Genomic DNA, 26,277 nt, shown 5'->3' with positions numbered 1-26,277 from the left:
TGTTCCGTTGTTTGGCGTCAGTTGTGACTCGGGAGGGGACGCGTGCGGTAGAATTATGGCGGTTCCTCGCCGGGAGGAACGTTGTGTAGTAAAAACCCGGGATAAACGTGCCGTGGACACACCGACATTTAAATTTACATATAATTGATACATGAAAGTCGTTTTAAGCGACGAGTAATGACTTCGGAGGGTGACATTGTGTTTTTTCGTGGTTTTCAGTGTCAAGTGTTGTTTGTGATGTGTTGTGACAATTTCGACTTTGTTTGTTGACCATTTGTCAATTCTTTTTTGGTGTTCGAAGTGTTTGTGCGGTTGTGAAAGTAATTGTTATCGGAAAAAGATAAAAATCGGGGTAATTAGTTTTTTTTTTTTTTTTTTTTTTGACGATTCTGGTGCCGACCAGTCGCGACAATAGTTCGGAATTCGGAATTTTTTTTTTTCTGTGATCTCGTTTTTGGAATATTTTTATTAGTGCAGTGAAGTGAATTAAACTTTTGTGGAAGAGAAATTGTGGAATTTGCAGAACATTTCGACGATTGGTGTGAATGGATTGATTCATCGAACACCGGCGTCATTGTTTTCATTTTGACTTCGAGTTGCTGGCGGTCTTGGAGCCTTTGTTGACATCAACCACGATTCCTGGAATTCCGGGAGAGGTCGGCGGATATATCAGACACAGCTGAATGTAAGTTCAAAGATTTAATTTTTATACAATTCCACTTATACAATTTTGTATACATCTTGATAAATTCAGTGAGCCAAAGGTCTCTTGAAACAATTCCTCTCATTCTGACACTCGTGAAAAATAAGATCAGCTATTTACATTTCATTTGCAACTCCCCCCATCCAATGATCATTAATTAAAATTAACCCACGCAATCCCCGAGGATAAATTCCCCATACAATCGAATTCTTAAATTATGCCAATCGCGAAGGACGTTCTTTGTTAGGAGAAATATCGATTCTAGGAAAAAATATCAGAAGTTCTTTTTCTCAAAAATTTAATAACCAACGAATAAGTCTCTCACCATTGCCCCCTCAAACCCCCAGTTCTCCAGATAAATCGATGATTACGGAATATCAAACAATCAATTGATTAATTTTCTGTCGAATTCGACTTAACAATTTCGGTACTGAATTGAAAAATTCGTTATGACTCCCATTAAGTCACCCATAGCAATGGCAACAAAAATGAAAATTCTCAGAATTTCGCGACAATCACGTAATAAACAAGAGATCAGGTATCAAGGCTGGGGGGGATAGTAATTACGGGGTGGATTACTGGGCAGTGGAGGTGGTGGAGGTGCCCCTGTGGGGGGTGGATTTCCTGGTGTGAAGTGAACCATGGGGGGATAGGTGTATGGCGGAAAAGGGGCGGGGGGTGGCGCACTGGGGGTTGGGGGATTTGCGCGAATTTGAGGTGCAGGACCTAGACGAATTGGTGGAACAATGTGATTCATTGGATTCACTGGGGGTGGAGGGGGCACTGAGATATTTGCGGGGGGGAAAACAGCCTGATAAGCACCAGCTGGGGGAAAACTCGCGGGATATGGGGGAAAGTGTCCCGGCAAATCCATAGGTTTTGACGTGTCCATTGGCTCCGATGGGAGACAACCGTTTGATGATGCTGCGACGATGGGAATTGTTGACTCGATTTTCGGAATTTTGCAGGGGGTGACAACTGGAATAATTGAATAATTAATCATAATTAATGAATAACGAGAAGGTGTGAAAAATAAAAATTACCGTTTGGAGTACTCGACGCGGATTCAATATTAGGGACGATCACGGGATTTTCTGGTCCTCGATTGTTCGATGGGATGAGAGGGGGTGAGTCGGGAATTTTAGCGTTGTTGGTTTGAGAGTAGAGATCTAGCACTTGGTGACAGATATCTTCGAGTAAGTCCATTGTAACGTCTTCCACGAACATGTCCCACCACCTCAGGTGTTTCGGTTGACGTCCGTTCCAATCGACAACTTCGAATTTACTCAATTTTCCAGCCAAGTACATTAGGGCTACTGCTATTATCTCAGGCTCCCATTGGAGTGAAAGAGTCGTGCATAAACTGTCGTTTACGAATGTCCAGGCCATCTGGACCATTTTCTGGAGTTTAGCCTTGTCCCCTGAATTAAAACACTCGTAATCATAAATCTCTGTTTAAATTCCGATAGATTTTTATCATTCTTTATATTATCGTACCTTTCAAACACTTTGCGTATTTCAATAGATAACTGTAAGGATGCTCCACCTGAAGATCGAATTTGATAGTCTGTAGTAGAATTCTCTCGAGAGTCATGACTTCTTCCTGTAATAATGGAAAATTAAATCCTCAGAATATATCTGGTGCCTAGAACCTTTACCTTCGGATCTTCTCCAAAAGTGAGAAATTTTTGTTCAGTCAGTAGTGTTTTTGCAGTCTTGATTATGTCCTTGCACTTCTTGGGTGTCTCCTCGACTTTTCCAGCGAGGAATAGACAGCAGCAGGCAGTGACATAACGTGGAAATTGTTTGAATGAATGAAACATGTAGAATCTGTGAAAATACACGACTCCAGTTGCCATCGTGTTGTATCCAAGCTCGAGTTTGGTACCCGTGTCGATGATAAATCTAGCACCTTCCTTTCTGTATCGACATTCAGTCTCGTAATCAATTCCATCCTGTATCGAGGGTGTGTGTCGTAACTCTTTTTTATCATAGTACCAACACGGCATTTTCCACTGATTAGTCTTTTTCACTTTATTTATTTATTTATTGAATTTTTTTATGAACACCGATAGCTCTAGAGTGAGGGATGTCCTGGGGATCCTGTTGAGATGACTGGATTTATTGATCAAATCAAATAGTATCTTGAACTTTTTATTATTTATTATTAATTATTCGGGATTTACTCACGGCTAATTGCACGGGTCTTTCTGCACGTGAATAATTACCACACGTTTGTTATCATGTTTAAAATCTTAGAGGGCTGTTTTGCTCATACAAAACAGAGAGAGAGGTTAGGAACACGACGTGTGTTTGAAGTTGGAGGCTAGGGTAGATAGTGACCAGTGGAAATGCGCCCTGAAGTCCACGAAAGGCGCGATTATTTGATTTTTTCTCAGGTCGAAAATTTTATAAACACCTTTTTTTCTTTCGTAAAATTAACAAATGCGGAATTATAAATGCTTTTCTTTATTAATCTCGTAATATTTCTTAATAATATTGTTATTACAATCATGATTTTTTGGTGTCAGAGTCTTGGAGGATTTTTTGGGGTGTCATTGACTCCTGGTGGATGTCCTGTGGTCGTTGTGCTCCAGTAGATCGGGTTCAGTCCTCTTGGGGGTAATAGATAGGGTTTGAAAGGAGTGACTTGACGACGGTTTGAGCTTGGAATTTTGTTGTGTGTTGCTTTGAGAATTTTATCGGGCAGGGGTGGAGGTGGTGTTGAAAAATCCACTGGTGGAAATATTCCTGAAGGCTGGAGGTATTCTTTTGACTGCTCCAAGGGCTCCACTGGCGGCATTTCTGATTCAAATCAATTTTATTTAACTTTCTATTTCTTCTTTCATTGATTATAATTTAAATACCTTTTGGAGTGTCTGGCGGATTCTCAATCTTGGAGATAATTTTTTCATTCTCTGCTGGAGTTTCTTTCGGGGATGACGCGTTGTTTGTGCGATCGTAGAAATCTAGTAGCTGGTGACAGATATCTGTGCCAAAAAATTATTAGAAGTCAATGGAATTCGATAGATTTTTTTTATTGAGTACCTTCTAATAGATCTACGGTCACTCCCTCGGCGTAGGTGTCCCACCACTGGCGTCGACCTTTTCCATCGACTAGGGTGATATTTCCCAGTTTTCCAGCGAGATACATAAATGCTATTGCCATGATCTCAGGCTCCCATTGAAGGGCCAGTGTCGTGTACAGGCTGTCACGAGCAAAATTCCAGGCTGACTGAACGACTCTTTCAATTCTCTTTTTGCTGGCGGGATATTTTGGATCCCGGAGGCCCTTTGCGTATTTAGGGACGTAGATATTTGGGTGGTCTACTAGCAGATCGAATTTTATTGTCTGGAGTAGAATTCTTTCGACTGTCATTATTTCTTTCCTGGGATTTTTACCGAATAATGTCCAGTCCTTTTGGTCCAGCAGAGTTTTAGCTGTTTTGATTATGTCGTCGAACATTTTTGGTGTCTCCTCGACTTTACCAGCGAGAAAAATACAGGCTGAGGCTGTTACGTACCGGGGAAACTCCTTGAAGGAGTGTAACATGTAAAATCTGTGGAAATAGATTACACCAGTTGCCATTGTGTTGTATCCAAGCTTCAGCGCGATGCCAATGTCGAAGATAAATTTGGCACCTTCTTTTCTGTGTTGACACTCGGTTTTGTAATTCATTCCATCTTGTATTGAGGGTGTTTGTTGTAATTCATTTTTATCGTAGTACCAACACGGCATGATGAATCTTTAATTGAAGACTTGTCCACTCTGTACTCTGTATTTTAATGGCTATTTTATGGGATGTTTGGTATCGAGTTTAAAATCTCTTTTGCTGGTACAAAACTTGGAGAGGTTAGGAACACGATGGGTGTTTGGAGTTCGAGTCGCGGGAATCCCGTCGGTGTATGAATCTTTACACTCTAGACTTTATGAATTTTATGGTGTTTCAAGAAAAATTTTAGCAATTTTTAAGGCTGAATATCTCTTGGTAGGAAAATTATATCGGAAAAGGGAGAGAAATGGCATCTGGGGAATTAGAAGGGCTTTCTTCCCCGGTTTACCGCATATTTTTATTACTTCTTGTTCGAGAAATTTTCAGGGCTGAATATTGCAAAAAAATATCTCATCATATGAGAAAACGAATTCTTCATTCTCGTGTATCGAACAATATTTTTTGCTGCAATAAAGTTGTAAAGTTGCTTTACGATATTGTGAATTCCTGCTGAGGATAAATATTTACAAGTCTATATATCACGCTAGTACATGATGTGGGGTGCAATATGCAAGACTCTATCCCTATTTTTTCGCGTTTGAAGATAAAAGAAATGATGGAGACGTGTGTGATGAGAATAATCTTGAAAATTTGGGTATAAATTCTTCATATTTTCCCGGATATCTGAAATTTCATTTTTCAACGATGAAAGGGTTAACTCTAATGCATATTTTCATTCTGTATATTTATACAGTAAGATATCTGAATTTCTGATCACTAAATATCGAGGATATCATCCCTTTTTGCTATCGCGGCACCAATTTAAAAAATTGAGAATTCTTTGCTGGTATGGAGAAAAATTTCCATAGCTCTTGAATGAAATAAAGTAGTGACTCCCTCAATTTTTATTGAATTTTCGTTTTGATAACATGAAATTCGAGATACGAAGGCTTCTATATCGTTAAGGAAATGGTTAGCTTACACATGAGTAGATACATAAGCCCATGTACTACTAATCCCACTAGAAATGTATATGTAAATTTGATCATACCGAAGATTACATCTCCTCCATTGAATGCAAAAGCTAATATTCTGAGTGAAAGGTCAACTGAGTCACATTACCGAATTATACGTCAAATCTGGCTATTAGTTAAAATCGATGAATATTATTAATTTAAAAATCGAATCCAGGGACAATTGACTCTCTGTTTTATCGGGACTCAGAGAATTTTGAAAAAAAAATTTGTATAAAATACATCCAATGAAATTGGAAAATGTTTATTAGAAAAAAATATTGACGCAATTTTTTTCAAGATCAGTGAAAAATACGGGAAAATTTTCCGACAATTGCCGATTAGTTCCTCAATTTTTTTCTCGAATGGCATCTCGTAATTCCGGGAATCACGGAAATGTTGGGTAATTTTTATCCCGCGTTTTGTTCATGTGGTAATTTATCTTGAAAGCAGATGCGCTATCAGATTTCGGTGTTAAAAAAAAAAATGGAATAAGAAGCAATAAAATGTTTAGTGAGTCGGATCGAAGTATCATTCTTCATGTACCTAGGGCACATATACCCAAAATATATATATATATTAGTTTTCCCTTCTTGAATCGGATGCGCAGATGCAGACGTGACGTCACGCACTGCCAGGTTTTAAACTCCATCGGTTCGACTAGTCGCACGCCAACCATTGGATGGCCAACACGTACCCCACGTGTCCATTTTTTTCCAGTACCGAAATTCGAGTGTCAAGTCAATGTTTTCGTGTTGATTTAAAAAAAAAAACAAATCGGTCGTTAAAAATTGAAAAAAAAAAAAAAACTAGAAATATTCATCGATTTTTTTTGCCAGTGATCAGTGAATTTATTATAAAAAAATTAAAATTCAATGTGCGGTGGTATAAATATATATGATTGCGTAAATGAATTATGATGAATATTAGTTAATTAATTAATTAACTGAATCACATCGGGGACAAGCGAATATTATTATGCAGAAAAGGGGTTGAGATTAAAATTCATCTAGATTTATTCAGCGCTGACTCCAATTGCCGGTGTGCGGTTTTACCGGTGAACAATAGAGATATATTTTTTTTTTTTTATAAATAAATATTGTGAGAGAATTAACGATTCATGACGAATTCCTCAGAGTTTTTCCCCTGAGTTTTTGGTTTGATGAGTTTTGGGTGGATAAAGTGATTTAAGTTAATTAAATAATTATTAAATAATCGTTTGTTGATTGGAACAGTTAATTATTTATTTACGGATATTTATCGAAAGGATTGGGGGTGAGGATTTTTTGTTGTGCTGGTGGTTAATTAATTCTGATATTTATCGTATTTAAGGGGATAGGGTTAATTAACTAATGAGTAAAGATTAAAAGTGAATAGTGGGGTTGAGATATCGGTGGTTGTGGTAACTTTTGGGGGTTTAAAACTGAAAACTTAGGATGAATGAGACCCGTGGGTCCAAGTGATAATTTCGTTATGTTATCCCAGCCTGAACAGGCGTTTGTGATCAACATGTCAAACGTTATATTTTCCCTAGTGTTTCTTGGATCGTTACCCGTTATATACGCCGATAATTTGGGTAATGTAAATTTATAATTAAACAATATGAATTCTGTTAAAAATTAACACGATAAATCGTTAAAATCCGACAAAACCTTTCTCATTCTGAATTTATCGTGGCTTTTTGCTATATAATTTTTTGAATAATTAACGAATTTCAATGTTTATTTAACATTGACTAGCGATTATTTTCTTTTACAATGCAGTGATATTTTTTGTGAATGCACAAACCGTTGTTTGAATGTAATACCACGGGCTAGTGGTTGGTTTGACAAACTGTCATTGACTGAAATATATATGAAAATAGAAGGGACATGTCAAAGCATTCGGTATAGCGTCACAGATCGATAATAAAAACTGCAGCAGTGAAAAGTTTTTCATTTTTCTAGTGATAGCCTGTAAACACGACAAAACTCACTTGTACCGGTGAAAAAGTTTATACGAATGTTTTCATTGTTGAATCACTTATACTTTCATATTTTCATATTTCACTCGGTATTCGAGTAGTTCTGATACGGGGGCCTTACCTCAAGTTTATCCCACCCTTTTCCCAAAACTTTACACAAGTTTCACAATTTATGACTGAGATACATTAAATGTATCAAGTTTTTGATTGATGTTATTTCGATTTTACGTGAGCGGTGATTTATCGCGGGTGAATAAACAAATAGTCAATAATTATTAGGGTAGTTGTCAATAGTTGGTAATAGTTGTCAATGGAGGCAGTCTCATTAGGATAATTAGGATCGAGGGTAATTATTGTGGGTGTAGTCTGTGAATTTGGGATGATCTGTTTGTTATTTTAGGGATATGTGCTCGGTTGATTATTGTGGAGATCTATTTTTGGTTTTAGGATGAGTAATTGGTATTCTTCTGATGATTCTCCACAAATTAAAGTTGGTCGTGGCGTGGAGTTGTCCCTGAGCGGCGGTTTTAGTATTTCGATGCTTTCCGTACATATTTATTAGGATAGATAGAATACCGCGGGTGTCGTGATCGAAATTCACAAATAAGTTGAGCCCCGGGTTTTATTGAAAAATACCGTACAAGCCCCAGTTGAATTGTGTATCGTGACTTTGCCGTGAAAATTGATGTTCACTCGGGAAAAAATATCCATCTCTGACATCCGACTATTTTTCCCACTGGTATTTTGTTATTCTTAACACTCCAAGCCTTTTTTTTTTTTTTATTTTAAATAATGGCATTTTTTTTCGCGCGATTTTATTGACGGAACGATTGTCTCAGTCTATCGCCTTTATTGTTCCAATAAAAATTTATTTAGATGGGGAACATTGAATTTATTGCTGTGGAATAATTAAATCCGTGTTCATAACTCATTACACCTTCGATTACGTGAATGATTTCGTTTGAATGGATGAATGCATCGAAAAACAGATGATTAATGGCGGCCATTTGTCAGAAGTTGTGCTCGCACCATTTTTTTTATTTTTTTATTTCCGAGTAAACAAAACTTTTATCCTCCCACCACTTTTCATGGACGTGAATGGAATTTTTAATTTATTACGTGGCGATATTGACCGGAAACAGTATTTACATCCGTTGTCTCGACGTCTATTTAGGGGTTTAAAACTCGGGGAAATTTTTCGGGTCAGTTACCGAACTGTAAGATATTTTTCTTAACGTCATGAAAATGGAAAGTTACACCAGTCGAGAAAAATAATAAATTATTGACATTTTCTGTTTATGATATAATAATTAATCTTCGCTGTACGACTGGAATAATTTTTTTATTGATTTTGAGAGGGGGAATAATTTCAGTTTCTCATTGAAAAAATAAATCCTACATAATAAACTAATTTCAAGAGAGATAATTTATATCCGCGGAAAAGAACTTTTCAATGCCCTGCGCCATGATAAATTACTGTTCTTTACAAGTATCCCATCGACGAAGATTATCCTACCTCCAACGCCTGATATTTTTATCCCTCTATATCTGGTGACTCTTTTTTCCTCCGATCCGGAATATAAGGCTAGTGAAAGAGCTATCGCGTATCTGGGACAATCATGGGTTGCATCCAACAGTATTAGCAGGGGTCGAATGCGCTTGAACATGGATTCCGTGCTTACTCAACTGAATAAAGCTGCTTCGATTTTTTTCATTCCCTCCTTTTTTTTCAACAACTATCAGAGTCCTAGTATTGACAGGCTCATCGGTGCTGTTTCTTTACACCGTTGTCCTCTTGCAATCATCAATTGGGAATCCATCGGTGACAATGGATGTAATTATCGGCAAGGAATCGGTGATTTTTTATTTATTTTTTTTTTTTGGGAGAAAAAGGGAACGATCTGTGGGGACTTGGGGTGAACAGCTTTCGAAGATTTAATCAGGACTGAAACAATTGGATGAAGGCACAGATTGCCAAGTTTTAGTTTTACCTCTGATTTATTTATTCGAGTGTATAACGGATACAACAGGAAGTGCTGTTGAAATTCATAGGACAGCGGACAACTTTGAGATGAAAACAGAGTTTAATACCTCTTTGTTGGAATTATGCTGCTGTTACTGATGTTGCTTCATCTTGTTCTGTCTTTTATGGTGTGACCTTACGAAATTTTTACTCCTGCTGGTTGTTGGTCATTGACATAAAGTAAATAGGTTATTAAATATTTAATTCACAAGTTATCAATTATTTGGAGGATTATTCTTCGGTGGGGAATCGTTTTTGTCCAGTCGTGTTGATTTGTCCTGTTGGTGCAGCATCTGGAATTTCGTGATAATCTTGAAGTCTCATGTCAGACACTTTTATTTACATTTTGGGATTAGCTCAAAGGCTATTATTCAATTATCAGATATCTCTTGGGTAATCAGGGAATTGTGGTTTTCTGAGTTAATCGGAATTGCGTTGGAGCTTGCGATTTGGTAAGGCGATACCAAATCGTTAACATGCGCGGCATCCAAAATTTCGTAATAGCTCCCTCAGTATATGGTTTAGAGAGATCATGTATTTACATAGTTAATATTCAAATAACGTTTTTGTTTAGAGATGGGGATGGGTAATTGGAGGGATGCGCTGGCGTCTTTGAGGATTTCGTTTAAGGAATATCTTATAGAGTAATGATGATGAAGACAGAGTAATTGCATCGGAATATCGGATACGGCCCTGGGTTTTTTAGTGGCAGTACATTTGTTATAAATAATATATGAGTAATTAAAATATTGGTAAAATAGCGCAGCTCAAACAGATTGTCGTATTTGACTGTTTAATTACCGCGATTAAATTTCCTATTTGGTATAGAATATTTACCGATTCTCGTCTGGCAGATTTCACCGAATAATTATATCAATCTTGATTGGAATTTCATCCGCTCATTGTTCTGTGAATTATTAACTAATGAAGTGCATCAATTGTGAAAAGCAAATATGAGGAGTAGTTGAACCATTTCCTGGAGCTCTTGCATTTCCCCCTAATCAAGTACTTCAATTGCACTTTGGCAATAATTCTCATTACGTCGGTGGATATTATTAAGGCAAAATTAACCAACAATGTCGAGATTGAAAACCCATCGTAATTTTGTCGTACTTTGACATTAATTGAATAAAGTATGAGGGGGAAAATAAAAAATGATAGAGTCAAGTTTACGCAGTAATGTTTTTCGTTGAACAAGCCAGAGGCGATGGCAAATGTACAGAGAGACAGAGGGGATTTAATTTTCTACCATTTACCCATTTTCCATACGTTCCTCGTTACTCTCCCCTCTTTTTTGGTTCGTAAAAAAAAAGAGAATAACCGGATAAATTGGTACGTAAAAATACTCGTTACGAGTTGCGTTAAAATTTTTCTTTTTAATGAAGTTGCTTGACAGATTAATTATAAAGACAGAGGGGGAAAAAAATATTTGATGCAGGCGGTGGTGTGTGTGTGTGTGTGTGTGCAGATGTGAGGGTAATTAATCGAGGGATTACATCGGTAATGAGTCCTTTATCTTTCGACGTATATCGCACTGGGGATCAGCGAATTATTCAGTTTCAAGTGCAATTTCTACGAAATGTTTTGAAACAGCCGGGATCAATTAAGGATCTGTCTTTGGCTGATGTCAGAGTAATAAATCATGCGCATTGTTGCTTAACTGATGAAATTTGGGGGGTGAAAGAGGGTGGAAAAAATGCGGGTGGATGAAACTCACGTGTCAGCAGTACTTTCATTAGATAAATGATGTGAGATTACATTTCACGGGATAATATAGACTTTTATTATTTTTTGTTGGATGTTGTTCCTGTAGTTTTGAGATTGAATTTTTTTGGGTATGAAAATTCGATCTTTGGAGTGTTGGTTTGGTGTGACGATCTGATCGATGTGATCCACAAATGGTTAGAGATGTAATGACGACAAATCGCTCGATATCTGGATGAAAAAGAAAAGGTGAATCTGGAATAAAGACGAAAAAGGGTCGATCTAGTTGTTTTCGAGCTTGCGAGGCACTCGGGACATGCGGACAATCACAAACATCTACATGTACATAGAATCGAATAGCGAATCCACACAATTCCCAGGTGCACTGGAGATACTGGCATACAGACTATGGTATTACAATTGGATCTTTTATGTCTGCTGATCCGTGAACATTCTCGTGAAATAATCGAAAGCTCCTTTCCATGTCAGAGGCTTTGGCGATTGGAAATCGCGAAAAAAGAAATAAATCGTGAGGGAGAAATTGACGATGAACTAAGTGATGAAAAGGGGATAAATCCGGGCTCACCTGGTGACTGTTTACTGGGCTATTCAGGAATTCCTCGAATTCACTTTGACGAGTTTGGAAATTGATTAAGGTTGGGTTTTAGTGAATAGTTTTGGTGTAAGTGAATTTATCGAGTCTAGGGTAAAAAGGGTGTGAAGTAAACATGTTTTTAGTGCTCATTGGAAATGGAGATTAGGGGAGGAAATTTATTCTGCTTGTATTAAAGTCATTGGTTATCGGGACTTGTCTGTGAGAAATCGTTTGTCAGGTTGTGTTAATCTTTATTGCAGCTTCTAATTTAAATATCGGTTTATTCCGTTGGTCTTTGTCGCAGTTTGTTGTTGGTGTTTTGATAAATCGTCAAGTGCAATCCATTTGTTTATGAGTTATTTGTTATTATCAGGATGAAGTTCTTTTTTTGAGACTCTTATCGTGACAATATTCCATGTAATTGCTACTTTGTTACCTCAGGGTTTCACACCATTTGCCCTGGTAACAGTTGCTTTTCTCTTTAAAACCGTTGTCCTCATTTTTCGTATATTGCAGCCTCAAAAAATCTTGATTATTTTTAGTGGGGCATTAAATTTTTTATTGCTGTGAGGATATTGTTTATTGGTGAGGGAGGCAAGGATGGAGTGGAATTTGAATGCTCTCTTAGATTTTTACAAGCTATGAATGATGCTGATTTTTTTTTTTCAATTTTTTTTGAGAGATGGGAATTTTTTTAGGGTGTAGCCATTTTTATTTGGGAAAAAAATGGGAATGCCACTGGCACTGGCAATCGGTCACTCGTCTACCACCAATTTTCTCGGATTTTCCACTCGTTCTCACATTTTTCTCTTTCGTTTTTTCCGTTAGTGTCGATTCTCTCGAACTATTTGGACTCGATATGTCGGAATATCGAGGTTTATACGGGAATTTTTGGTGTGGGTTCTCGGGTTTTCGTGATTAATGGAGAATATTTACAGAATTGTATATTTTGGCTTGATGTTGGCTCATTTATTATTATAATTATGGGAACGGGGAAGTTTAATTATTGAAAATTCATAACTCGATCATAAACTCGATGGAACTTGCCGGAATTTTCAGCGGAACTGAAGCTTCCGTGGGTTTTTCCTCGGAAAATTCCTAAACTATCTCTGAAATTTCTAGTTTTTATTCTCTATATTCTAACAGGGAGAGTTATTCGAGTGATTTGAATTCCTCGTCCTTTCCCCGGATGTACCAAAAATTTTCCTCTCAATTTTCCGGGGTTAATTTCGTAAATTTGATGTTCGGGGTAAAAAAAAATTGTAATCGGAATATTTTTTCCCAATTGTTTAAAAAATTTCTTATATGAAGATTTTTTTATGAAACAAAAAGAACATTGGAAAACAAAACAATTTTATTTTTCGGAAAGGTTTTGAAAAATTTTTCAAAAATTTGAATAAGAAATTTTTTTTTGAAAAAACGAAAAAGAAAAAAATTGAATTGGCAAAAATTTCTAGACAATTGTAAAAAAAACATTCAAAACAATTTCTTTTACAGTTTTATTTATTTAATAATTCTTTTCATTTCAAAAGAAAAATTTTCGGAAAAATTTTCCAAGAAATTTTTTGATAATTTGGAAAAATTATTCCAATTACAATTTTTTTTTTTACCTGGGGTTATTAGTGACTCGTTTACCGAAACGAATGGAATTTTCCACTGAAAATAGAATTGATTCAATTAATCAATTTAAAATTCGTACGAGTGTATTTCGGGCGGATGATATTCCATTATCTTTAATGGAAAAAATATCCGTGAAAAATGACGGGAAATCAGGGGAAACAGTAGAAATAAGAGGTGAAATGGAGTAACCACCGGATTTCTGAGTTATTATTTTTCGACTTAGTCTTGTCTTTTTTGTTCACGAAGTGGTGTCATCCCTGTGGCTTCTCCACCACACACCACTGGTCACATATATAAAAGTAACTGGGGGATCATCACTGAAAACGAGAGATAATATACTACCGGATTCTAGCTGTACATGACTTACCACTTGAAAAATCTATTTTCAAACGACTTTGTGTTCTCACATTTACCGTACATTGAAATGAAAAAGAAAAAAAAAAGAAAAAAATAAGGAAAAATGACGGGATTGTCAAACCCGGGGAAGTGATTTTTCTTGATAATCTTTTTTTTCTCCCTGTCGAGGGAGAATTGAAATTGGAATGGAAATCGAAACAAGTTTTTTCTTCTCGTGTTTTTCTTTTTTTTTTTAGCTTTTTGCTCGATGATGTATTCCGAGTTGTAGATGCAATAATGAAGTCATTACAGAATGTACTTCGGGAAAATGGTCCGAATTTCATCGCCAAAGCATTGGTGCTCGTTGGAGCTGAACAAATTGGGGGAAACTTGGCGAATTACAGTTTCCTTATTCCTATCTTATAAATAGAAAATCGATTCTATCACTCCTATCGCTCTTCCGTGCAACTTTTATCCTATTCTATCACATCTCGGGGTATTTCTCTCATGTCACCAGTATATCACTGAAAATTACCTACCGTTGCTATGAGAATATTTCAGTTAATCTCGCCGTCTCAATTTTCCATAAATTGCAACACAGAATTTAGAAAATTTCATTTAAAAACGCAAACTGGGTGGAGTGCAATTTTTCGCTTTCAGTTTTTGGACAATATCTCGGAATTGAGGGAAAAGGGCGATATTTTTGTAGAAACATTTTTCATGGAAAATGGCGAGAGCTACAAAAAGGGTATCTATGAAAATATCAGTATCTCTATTCAATTTCGAGATATCGACGGAAAACGGATGACGAACAAAAAATCGAGTGATCTCACTTTACCATTTCGCCGCAGAATTATGTATTTTTGATGATAAAACAAAATTTTGCGTGATACTTGGGATTTATCCTCTTGATGAAGGAAGTCATAGGTCATATCGTCATCAAATTTCTTCATTACTCTGACAACGTAATTTGATCTGAGGTGGATATCGATTTCCGAATTTTTGTCGCTTCCCTCTTTTGTTTAGATGAAGTTTAGGTTGCGTTTAGTGGCGATAAAAAAAAAGATCAAGAATTACGGTAAAAATATAGTTCGTTAGTGTCCAAGGGTGGAGAATATCAAAGAGCTTTTGACGTCGTCGACGTATTCGAGAAACTCTTGCTCGCCGCGGTCAGCGTTTATTCAACATATGTGGAGGTTCGCTGAAAACCGATACGATCAGAGGGTCAAACCATTCTCCTGTGGTGTTCCCTTTGGTTCCACCACTAACACCCATTTTTTTTTTTTTTCACAATGGGTTTATATTCTTTGTCAAATGCCGGGGAAACGCTCGCTATAAGCAACACTTTGAATTAGCCAGTTGTCAGTTGCACACCAAAAACAATATTGATCATGCCATGAGGGTGTTGTACAAAAGGAATCGTCAGCACTTGGAAAACAAAGGTTGTTGTTGTTTCTGTAATTTTGTTTGACGGTTTTCCCGCGAGAGCTTTTCTCTGAATTTTAGAAATTAAAGTCGGAAAATTGTTTTAATTATTGGCGCATCACTCGAATTTTATTTTAATTACACTTTTGTTGAATGATGGAGGAATAATAATTATCGTGCAATCATTCATTTATTCACGGTGAATTTATATTCATCAGCGAATTTTTGGGATGGGGAAATTCGTTTTGTTTGTAATTGAATAAATAATTTTGAGTTGGGGTTTTAATTTCAATTTTAATTAAAGAATTTCAACGAATTTCCGGTGGAATGATGGGGAAGTAATAATTTTAAAAAATGGAAAAATAGGATAAATATTTTATTGATGGGAAATCGAGATTCATTCGCGTCTTTTTTCAATGGATAAAATCTGTGGAATCTTTATTTGAAGAAATCGTTAGAATTGTTGGAAGAGTTCTTGGAATTTTTTGGAATTGAATTTTTTTTCTCGAGTCTTGGGAATAAAATGTATTGACCTCAGTACAACTCACAAGTGTCTCTGAAAAATAGTATCCCAGTGTAAAACACGAGAGATCTGTATCTGCAATGTATTGGATATTGCGAGGAGTCGGTTTTTTTTTTTTATTCAATTTTTATTTCCCTTTGTTTTTACCTTTAGTTTTTCTCTTCTCGGAGTTTTACTGTCTAGGTTGGAAGTTGGGTAAGTGCCTCCTTTCGAAAAGAAGAAAATTCAATTTGTTGTTTTAGATAAACTTTACTGGCAGATTGAGTTTAATCAGCTGGTGGAATATTCGAATTTTGGTGACAGGTTGGGGTTTTGGTGTGGAATTTATTGCGTACTTTGGGGTAATAAAAAAAAAGGAGAAATTAATCTTTACTGGGGATATTAGACGGTGAAATAGCAGTGCCACATCTCATAGACATGGATAATGTGGGATTAACCTTCGCAAGAAGAAGCTCATTATTCTCAGATTAGAATCAGTACGCGTTGCACGTAGATTTTCAGGGAAGTTCATGTCTGAATGTACCACTTGTGCAAATCTTCAGGTTAAAGTTTTAAATGCACCATTTTCCTGTCTCTAAAAGGTGATACACATGAATTAAATTGAGATGGATAACTGAGATATCGGTTCATGTCTTGGATTCGTTAATTAATTACTCATTTAATTCACTAATTTTCAATCATTGGCTCATGCGTTGAATTAAATGGTATTGTGGGATAAATTATTCGAGGATTTCTTTTTTTTTTTTTTTCTTTTTTCGGTGGAGATCTTTATGATAATTTAATTTTCATTCTCGCAAGTGTGAAATAAGCAGAAGTTTTTCCATGAAATTTCAAAGCAACTCTCGTTAGCTCTTTATAGGGGAGGCACTTTATATCTGAGAAGTTTTGTAAAAATAGATAATAGATAAACTGGTGGGTAGTTCACGAACTTCTGGGGTATACGTCTATTATTTGTAACGAGAGGCTAGTAACTTCCTGTAACCAAACATTATAACATTATATTATGTGGTAAATATTTCTATCGGTAAACTCATGGCGTATTATTTTCACTGCAGTTTCAGTAATCAGGAGGAAAATTCTTGAGCAAGGAAATTCATGGAAAATATATAATACAGTTGATAATTTAAAAAAAAAATTACTATTTATTTGGAGAAGATATTTCTGAGGACTTGGTGAATCGTGTGAATTTTTTGGTGATGAATAGATGAATTATTTAAACGCGATTCAAGTGATATTGTTTTTTAATTTGAGTGGCGGGTATTTTGTTTTTATTATATGTCTGGGAATATAAATCGGTGGCAATTTTTTTCGAGTTGAATGGCTTCTGGTTTGCATCTGCAAACGTGGTATCGATACTATAGCAAGTGTTTCGGTTTTTTTTTTTTCTTCGTATTTTCAATATCGTCTCGCCGCAGGGAGCAATGTCTACATGACAATTGCGCTCTCATTGCACTCTCGCTTTTCTTTTTTTCTCCCAAAGAAAGGTATCAATCGCTTTTTTATATATCGCGGTATTGTGTGAATTTTATTGACGTTCACTGAATAATTTAGTCTTTTTATTTGTTTGGGTTTTTATGAGGAACAAGTGATTTTTTTTTTCTCGTGAGAATCAGAATTCTGGGTGGAGATTTTTTTCTTTCTTCTGCTGGTGGAAGTTTTATGGAAATATTTCTACATCAATTTGTTATAACATTCGTGGTGAAATAAATGAGTTGACGATGGAATAAAAAGTTTGGACCTTCGGGTGGATGAATTAAAGAGAAAAATTGTTGGAATTACAATTTCTCGAGTTTCCAACTCGCTTTCTTATTTTCATAATTTTCATCCCAATAGACTTGATTTTTTTTTTTTTTATTTTCTCGAGGTACGAGTTGAGTGCTGAATATTCCATGACTTTTATCAAGCAATTTGTTAAAAATCAAAATGCAACGGCAAAAGTTATTTAAAAATCTCCAAGTCCTCGTATTTGTTTAAAAAAATTATACAACTCCGTCGAGATGATGAGTAATAAACGAATGATGATAACGATAATAATGATATTATTATTGTTATTATTATTGTTATTATTACGATAGAGTGAAATGTTTATTTCTGAAGGGAAAAAAATCTCAAATCCTCAAGGCGCTTTCAACTTTTTCTTCTCGACTCGACTTTTAGCAACAGTATTTATAAGAGAATAAGAAAAAAAAGGGTATTGCCTTTCCGAGTAAAAACCAACATCCAAACAAATTAAATCGTCAAAGAGTCAAGAGACTCTTGACTCTTCATCGCTCACCCTCGAAACTTCCACATGAAACAACTTTGCGCCAAGAAGGCATTGCAACATAAACTCTGTGCGCATATGTTCACCAGTTGGTTTTACTGCTTTCACGTGGGTGAGGGACGCCCCGGAGTGATGACCATCCCCCATGCCCCGAAAAAAAAAAATAAAATTGTCTAGTCAATGGGTATCAGGTACCAGAAACACCCCGAAAGTCGCCATTTCTGCGGGCCTTTTATTGCCGTGACGAAAGTACCGCATGTGTCCGCCAAAAATGACGGATGGAATTTATTTCCAAATTTCACATGATATTTTACTTTTTGAGAAATTACCATTTTATTGTTTACGAAAATAATTCAAATAATTCAACTTTTTGAGTGGGCTTTCTATTTTTTTTTCTAACAATTTATTTTGTTATTGTAATTGTTATTTTATTTGGAATAATGGAGTTATAGTTTTTTCTGGGGATTTTTTATCGCGGGATGATTTCAATTTGAATTAGATTCAGATTATGAATTTCGTGGGAGTGTAAAAAATTTTCTGGCAAGTAAAAAATGAAAGGGTAAAATTCATCGGGCAAGTAAATGTAATTGGGAAAAGTAATGATTTATCTCGGTGAGGTCGGGCAACGATGAATATCAAATAATCGATAGTTGTGGTATTGTTCATTAACTAGTATCGGCACGTCTTATCAACTATTCTGTCACGTACGCATTACGAAACATCCAAGGGATGGGTCTCACACGATAGACACGGGTCCCCAGAGTTGGTTTACCCATTGAATACGTTTCAACAATTTGAAAACTTATCGCATCCACATCTCCATTGCAGAAAGATTAATCGCATCTCCCACTGTACCATTCAGCTCTCATTTCTCAGTACCTTCGAGGTAAACGAGACGTAACGAGAATAAAGACGATTCTTTTTCTCAGTTATATATCCCATGGAAATGCCGACGTACATTATCACGAGTGCAAAAACTGACCTATAATTTTTAATTTATTGTACGAGGGTGGAAAATCCTTGGGGTGGGTTAATGAAACGATTTGTGGGTGAAAAATATTTTTGGAGATACGTACCGTGAAGGGGTGAATAAATTGTCATTTTTCTGTTCGCAATTTGCAAATGGGGGATTTTTTTTTTTATATTTTTTATTATTATTATTTTTTTTTTTTATAAAAATTGGAAGAGGAAAATTGGGAGTGAGAAAAATGATTCATCGATCATTTGTCATTCTCAGAATAGGTCAATTTAATATTATCCATCACCCACTCTGTTCCAGGGAATACTATTTTTGCAGCCCTTCATCTTTCACCACTCCCTTATTGTATAAATAATGTGAAATAATTTTTGACGTCGGTGTGGTTAACATTTGTTGGACAAATAGAAAAATCCCCTCGTAGTGTCTATAGATTTCTGAGAGGTAGACATCAGACGTTGACACACATGTGTCGGACACGTGCGACGAACCGTTGGGTTTTTCGAAATGTCTGACGATTTATGACGGGTCATGGTGGTAATTTTACCTCTGGTTTTTCTTTTATCCAATGACACGTACATCGATGTAGACCGATATTTCTATTTATTTAGCTTTTTCACTGCGAGTCAGTGTCGCACTTGTTATTTTCGTTTTATTTTATTTATTTAACTCGGGAATTGTCTCGGTGTCACGTTTTTCGTGACGATTAATTGGAGATCTAACCACTTATGGGAGGTTGAGATAATAAATTCGGGGGTGAGATTAATCGCTTCGGAAAAGCAACAGTGCCTTGAGATAAACTCGATTATTATTATTTTTTCATTAATTCCGACGTGAAATCCATTTGAAAATTGAATCGTTGGGATTTTTTGAAATATTCCTATTGTTTGAGGTATGGGAGCAGGAATGGACAGGGATGTGTATTTTTCAAATATTTCAATAATTGGAATCCATTTGGGTGCCTCCCACCAATGGAATCCGTTGAATGAGAAATAAAAAAAAAAAGGCGCAGAATGCGCATACGGAAACAGTCCCGTGTTATCGGTGGCATGCATTTTATTGCACCGTACTCTTTTTTTTTTTTAAATCTATTATAAATAGGTGGGCATCAGCATTTATGGTGGGGGTGCTGTTAGAAATCGGTGGAAATTTCGGGGGAAATGTCCCGGTAATTATCGTGAGAGACATTGAATCGGATTCGGGGAAAAATAAAAATGTCGTGAAAATTTGAGTCTAGCTGGGAATTGGAGGGAGTTCATGAATTTTTTTTTACTGTTTATAATGGAATTTTTTATGGAATTGGAAAGTCGAAAAAGGCAATAATTCCCTGAATTTTCCATTTTCCATAAAAAAATTCACCATTTTAAATTGAGAATAAAAAATTCATCATGTTGAATTATTATATTATTGTTTAATTGTCTCACATTAATTTTTATTTCTTAATTCACTCTGACCTAAAGCCGATTATTAAAATTGAATTAAAAACATAAAACGCAAAAATCCATCAAATCCTCTTTTTTTTTCTTGAGCTTCTGATTTTTCAATGAAAGGGTTATCAGGGTTATCAGTCCTGACTCCATCGTAAATCCCTTTGGGTGAAAAAAAATATTCTCTGTCGGTCTGAAAAGGCATTATAATCGATTGGTAGGCGAATCTCGAACAAACAGCTTATTTCCAGAATATGGGCATGAAGAATGCTGAGTTACGTAGGCGTGTTATACTCTCATCCGCTTTTATCCCACCTCTTTTGGTCCCCCCTTTCTCTTTTTTTTAAACCCCATTTTGCCCCCATTTTTATTCCCCCTCTTCTCTCATCGAAGCCCACAGTGGCGTTTAACGGTAATGAATATTCATGACCTGTCGAGTACCAAGCGTCTTTTCCCATTGGGTAAAATCGGAGTGAAACGAAAGACAGGAAAACCACGGGGGAGGAATATTAGAGCTTTACATAAAAATAAAAAAAATATTCCATCTTTTTCCTTTCATCGCGCTCGAAATATCCGACAGAGCCTGTACCGCGGACTTTTTATTTTTCTTTTTTTGCTTTTTTTTTTACAGTCGGAAAATAATCCACGGGTTTAGTAAATATTGTCACTGTCTCATGGTAATGTACACATTGTGATAATTTCACGGTTTTTAAACGGGGAATACTTTCTCGTAGGGATTTTTATGCTCTGGGGTAGGAGAGGTGTAATTCTCCCTTTTTTTTAAATTTGAGAAAAAAAAGGTGGGGGGATTCAAGAAAAATTTTGGTTACTAATGAAGTGTAATTTTTTTATTGCACTTTTCTTGGATAATTTCGTTATTTGATAGACTTCTTTCTTTTTTCAAACCACGGCTAGCATTTTTGGTATTGAACGTAAATCATTTTCAAAAATAACATTTAGTATCTGAACAATGTCAACATCTGCGAGTAATTAGTTAATGGTGTAGATTCTCTACTGTATAAAGTTTGAGTACAATCGGTGTTGGTGGAGGATGGATGTAAGAAACATCAATGCATGGTACACACACCATAAATATAAGTCAGCTGTGAAACCACAGCTATACGAAATCCCCAGTGCTTTTGTTCTACATCCATTCACCCCTTCACCAATACACGAGAAGTAAACGTGCAACGGCTGCTTCACACACAACGACCGAGAAAACAATGTGCACAGAGCGCAGTTCTATGCGACTTTGAATTTATCGAGAAGTGAAAGAGCTAAAAAAAAGAGAAATCTTTTTTTTTTTCTTTTTTTTTTTCTAAACGAGTGTTTCAGCTCTATGCACCCCAACGACTTTATCCCGAAGTTGTTAAAGAATTTTGACGAACTTTTGAAAAGGGTGAGAAGTGTGTCATGACTGGTATAATGGAGAGAATTCATCATTTCTTACATTTCATTTCAAAGGGGATGATAATTCAGAGGGTTGAAATATTCTTTGTGGGGTTTTTGCTCGGGGAGTTTGGGAAAATAGTTATCACTGAAAATTCACTGGTGAATGGGAAATTATAACTGGAATTTATTTACCGGGATTCAATGAGATTCAAAGGCAGATCTTTATTATTTAGTTTTGAAACTAGTGAGGGAAAATAAGTTGACGGAATTTTCATAGGAATTTTTTATTTTGCGTCATTGAAAGACATCGAGCGGAAAACAAAATTTGCGCCATTAATTCTCAGCGTAAAAGTTTAACAAATTCATGAACAATAGCTTGAAAAAAATGTTCACTCTGTAGGAATAGGATGACGTAATCTGACATCAATTCGAAGACGATAAGCAATTGTTATAAATTTTCAAAAATCCGAGTTGAGACAAACGCGGCCATCTTGCGTACATTTTTCCACCGAGACATTTCGATAATTTTTCTTTCTCCTCTTAAAAAAAATCAGTTTCTATTTCATATACGACCTCGGATTCTTCTGGAATAATAAACATCGATCGACATCTAAAGAAAAAAATAATCTCCAATTCAAATGAAATTCTCCATACGTATCTCCCCGTCTTTATCTTCATTTTATATTCCTTTCCGCTTATATTTCTTCCCGAGAGAGTTATGCCTAGGGAATCTTGTCTTATAGATCATGAAACATTAAATAAGAATAACTGACGAGTTCACAATTGAATTTGCAGTAAATTTCACGTCAAACGAAAAAAAAAGAAAAATACGCCAAAAATATTCGAGTAATTTTTTTCATCTAGAAGATTTTTTTTTCATTGAATTCAGTTTAATCTACGATGTGACATCGCCATTAGCTTTTATATTAAGGAAAAAGTTCTCCTCTCAGTCAATGTCAAGTCTTGAATATTTAATTCACGCTTCATTACTCTGACAGTGAACCAATCAACCAATTAAGTCCCTCAATGCTATAATTTTTTTTTTTCACCTCCGGTAAATGCGGGTCAACATTATTTTTCTTACCTTTGATTATCAAATGACTATTTATTCGAGGTGCGATTAATTTTTATCAGAGTAGCAATTAGTAATGGGGCAATGACGTACTGGCCTTAGCATGGAGATTTATTAATGTCGTAAATCAGAGTTCTAGGGGAAGGGTCAAGAGGTGTTTCCATAGATTTATCGGCCATTCTCAACAGCTTATATTGTGCCACTTGCACGGCACTGGGTGTCAAAGGGAAATAAACATAATTTTTTAAATGGGGAATAATATTTGGCGAGCGTTAACTACCCGAGTAAACATCGATGGGGTGATCGTAACTTATAGTACCTCAGGTCATTCGAAATTTCCACGAGAATCCACTGGAATATATAATGCATTTCAAATAAGATTATTAAACCCCGAGAAATTAATTTACTCATTATTATAAATTCATGGAAAAACCAATTATTAATTACGAAACATACACTTTAGGTTATGTTATCGCTGGGATTGCAATTTACCACGCGTTTGGAATAAAATTCCCTAATTATAAATTATAAATTCAGATATTTAAATAACTCCTTTTTTTATTAGGAATTGGAAATAATTTATTCGCGCAAGTGAATTTTTATTTTTTTTCAATTTCTAATAAAATTGGAAAAATCCAAATGTGGCAATTTTTTTTTTTTTTGTAACATCATTTATTTATTTATCTGCAATCATGATTTGAGAACAATGAGGGATTGTTATGGTTTTTATTGATAGAATAGTAGAGTGTAATGGAAGTTTTTTTCTCTGATATGGACTCGCGGTTTAATGGTCTTCAGTCAATATATCACAATCCTTTGTTATTTATTATTCCATTGTTTTTCTTTCGTATTTATTTCTGGAGTAACAAATGGAACAGTCTGGTTGATCGAAACTTGCCATGACTACGTTATTTGAATATTGAATTGGCGTCAATAGTTTGCGAACCGAGTTCAGCCAGTTTTCAACTTGCATTGCGTCACGAATGCCTCGTTGGATACATAACTTTTTATTAAAAAAAAAAGGGTGAAATATGGAATTATGGTGTGGATGTAGTCGATGCATATTTTAACGTGTCATTACGCCGGATTCCACAACTCGATCATTACCAGAAAAGCACGATTGGATTACCAGAGGGTTGAATAAATCAAATAACTGAAATTTCAATTGCCATCGATTTGTCATGCCGTAGTAAAAATTTAATAAACATTATCTGATAGTCGACAAAATAATATTTCTCGTTAGTCGAAATTCTCTTTGGTTCGCTAATTCTTCATTCGGGAGTATTTATTATTCCTTTTTGTGGATGCTAGGTCGAATTGAATTTTTTTTAACAGTCTCATTGAAACCTAAATGTTCTCTCTCGTTATTGCAGAAATTGTATGGAGAAAAGTCCTTTCAAAATGAGAGTTATATCTTTAGAATTATTATTATTCAACCTTTTCCCGGTTGCTTCTTTTTTCTTCATCAATTTATTCCTTTGGCGCAGCAGAAACTAAGACTTAATAAAAGAAATAGTTTCACCCGGTGGATTTTTTTTCCCCTTTTTTCACTCTTTTTTTGTTTATGCAAGTCGAGTCTTTTCAGTGGACGCTGTGCAATTCAATGAACAGCTGTCGTAAATGTTTCGAGAGGTCCGAACTTTGGATTTGTGAAAAATAGCGGATGCTTGCGCCTAAAGTTTGCTTCACTGCAGTTGAACAATTACCGCATTGTGACGAAAAGATTATTAATACACGAGAGTTTTTGCAGTTGATTTAATGGATTCCATTGAATCACGGCAGCTGGGAGGCTTGAATTATTACTAATTAATGGGTGTTTTTGTAGTTATATACCGAGAGGTTTCGCTCGCCAACTTTCTGCTCTTATCAAAGTTTCCTTGTTAAGAAATACCGTTTCAACGGGGATGATATTGAATGCATCGGGCTGATATGATTTTATCATTATATTATAATAATATAAAATATTAGTGGAAAAACGAGTGAAAAATGTTATATTGATTTTTTTTTTCTGGAGGATTACAATTAATTATTGGAGAAATATCACTGAATCGATATCATATATGTCCGGTATTTTTTGATATATTTTAATATTACTGGAGGCAATGGTTTCAATGCCCAATCCACCGTTTGATCATCATGACCACAATCCGGGTGGTTCCCATCCGGGATTGTAATGCCACAGAATCCATACCTCGTGAAAACGTATGTTGAGCCACAAATCAAGTAAATCCTCTGAAGGCTAAAGTAAACATGAGTGCGGTTATAGTGACCACCTAAGAGGCAAGTGGTTGATACGGATATTCCGTAGGGGATTATGAAAAAGCTTGAATTCTGGATAAAGTTAAACCGGTTGAATACGTGTCACTGACGCACTGCAGGTAGATGATCTCCAACTGTTTTAGAATTAATCCCGAGAACTCGAGGTGGAAAAAAAAAAAAATTATTGACGATGAGACGTGTGTCGGGATTGTGCGTGATGGGAATGGGTAAAGCTGACGTGGAATTATTGAAACAGCTGGTTACCTGGGAGGCACTTGGACTGATGGAATTTTTATGGTTTTTCCATTGGTTATAACTGTTCGTTGGGAATTCATTGATCAACTAACCGTTGATCGGTGCGGAAATATATATATATATTTTTTTTTTTGTCATTGAGAATGTCGGGTTTTGAGCAGAAAGGGGTGAGGATTGGGAAATCTCTCTTGCGATCGATTAAAAATTCTGCGATTATTCTAGTTCCGCTTTCTATTGATTTCTATGGATTTCTATTGATTTCTATTGATTTCTATCGATTTCTATCGATTTCTATTGATTTCTATCGATTTCTATTTGGTGGAGAATTTTTTTAGTAGTCTTCTTGGTGGGGCAAGCAATTTTTCTCCGTTCAGTATCAACATCTAATATGATTGAATGAGTGATAGTGGTATTATTGGAGATATCGGTGTTCCATATCACATGACTGAGTGCTTAGTTCCTCTTTCCTTCAAGGAATGCGGTTTGCTCTATTGGAATTTGATTAAATCACATTTATATTTCATACAACTCAGATGGTAGTGGAATATAGAACGGAATTAAGATATAACCGTGACTTATGTCGAGATTCTCGTATCGATTCGCCAAGTGCTTGGCAACGATAAATTTTCATCTGCTTTGAAAAATTAATTTGGAAGATCAATTCGGAGATCGAGTGATTATTATATTATTATTGATCTATATATTTATTTTTATTAATACTTGAATGAAATTGCTGCTGTTCATTCGGTGTAATTATAGAGATTGCGTTAATTTAATGTTTTTATCCACTTGCTCGTGCAATTATTCACTCGACTTTACGGGTGTAATTATTGTCATGAAATGGGGGCAGGCTGACAGTGTGTCATCTCAAAGGTTTCTGGTCATGTCACAGTTCACTCTAGGTAAATTACTAGCTCGTTTCACTTAAACCCTGGGAAACGAACTCTACGTGCCTCGAGCTTATTCCTCTCTCGTGATTTTACGGAGCACATACCCTCTTGTGGCATTATTAATA

At 35.8% G+C, this 26,277-nt stretch overlaps 2 protein-coding genes across 3 annotated transcripts; both read right to left on the bottom strand.

The window, feature by feature from the left end:
* Positions 1-684: 684 nt before the first annotated feature.
* On the bottom strand, positions 685-2,996 carry LOC105263830 (cyclin-K). 2 transcript variants are annotated; one of them, XM_011300296.1, is made up of 5 exons: positions 2,894-2,996; positions 2,362-2,818; positions 2,201-2,306; positions 1,747-2,124; positions 685-1,681 (listed from the first exon to the last, which is right to left on the bottom strand). In XM_011300296.1, exons 2-5 carry the CDS (start codon positions 2,710-2,712, stop codon positions 1,245-1,247), a joined length of 1,272 nt encoding a protein of 423 aa, XP_011298598.1. In that variant the 5' UTR covers positions 2,713-2,818; positions 2,894-2,996; the 3' UTR covers positions 685-1,244. The 2 variants fall into 2 exon arrangements, with proteins under 2 accessions (XP_011298598.1, XP_011298597.1); XM_011300295.1 differs by having other exon boundaries at positions 2,362-2,806.
* A 175-nt stretch (positions 2,997-3,171) lies between these two features.
* Positions 3,172-4,573, bottom strand: LOC105263829 (cyclin-K). The gene is made up of 3 exons (XM_011300294.1): positions 3,752-4,573; positions 3,571-3,693; positions 3,172-3,508 (listed from the first exon to the last, which is right to left on the bottom strand). The coding sequence occupies exons 1-3, from the start codon at positions 4,440-4,442 to the stop codon at positions 3,231-3,233; spliced, it is 1,092 nt and encodes a 363-aa protein (XP_011298596.1). The 5' UTR covers positions 4,443-4,573; the 3' UTR covers positions 3,172-3,230.
* Between the last annotated feature and the right edge of the window lie 21,704 nt (positions 4,574-26,277).

Source organism: Fopius arisanus, unplaced genomic scaffold (genome assembly GCF_000806365.1).
Source record: "Fopius arisanus strain USDA-PBARC FA_bdor unplaced genomic scaffold, ASM80636v1 scaffold00017, whole genome shotgun sequence".
Lineage (NCBI taxonomy): Eukaryota > Metazoa > Arthropoda > Insecta > Hymenoptera > Braconidae > Fopius > Fopius arisanus.
Note: the sequence above shows the minus strand (reverse complement) of the source record. Positions and strands in the feature narration are given on the sequence as shown.

Coding starts and splice junctions, on each gene's coding strand:
- LOC105263830 (XM_011300296.1), bottom strand. CDS start 2,712: ATGCCGTGTTGGTACTATGATAAAAAAGAGTTACGACACACACCCTCG. Junction 2,125..2,200: donor ATACGCAAAGTGTTTGAAAG/GTACGATAATAT, acceptor GTTTTAATTCAG/GGGACAAGGCTAAACTCCAG. Junction 1,682..1,746: donor CGCGTCGAGTACTCCAAACG/GTAATTTTTATT, acceptor CAATTATTCCAG/TTGTCACCCCCTGCAAAATT.
- LOC105263829 (XM_011300294.1), bottom strand. CDS start 4,442: ATGCCGTGTTGGTACTACGATAAAAATGAATTACAACAAACACCCTCA. Junction 3,694..3,751: donor GACCGTAGATCTATTAGAAG/GTACTCAATAAA, acceptor TTTTTGGCACAG/ATATCTGTCACCAGCTACTA. Junction 3,509..3,570: donor TCCGCCAGACACTCCAAAAG/GTATTTAAATTA, acceptor GATTTGAATCAG/AAATGCCGCCAGTGGAGCCC.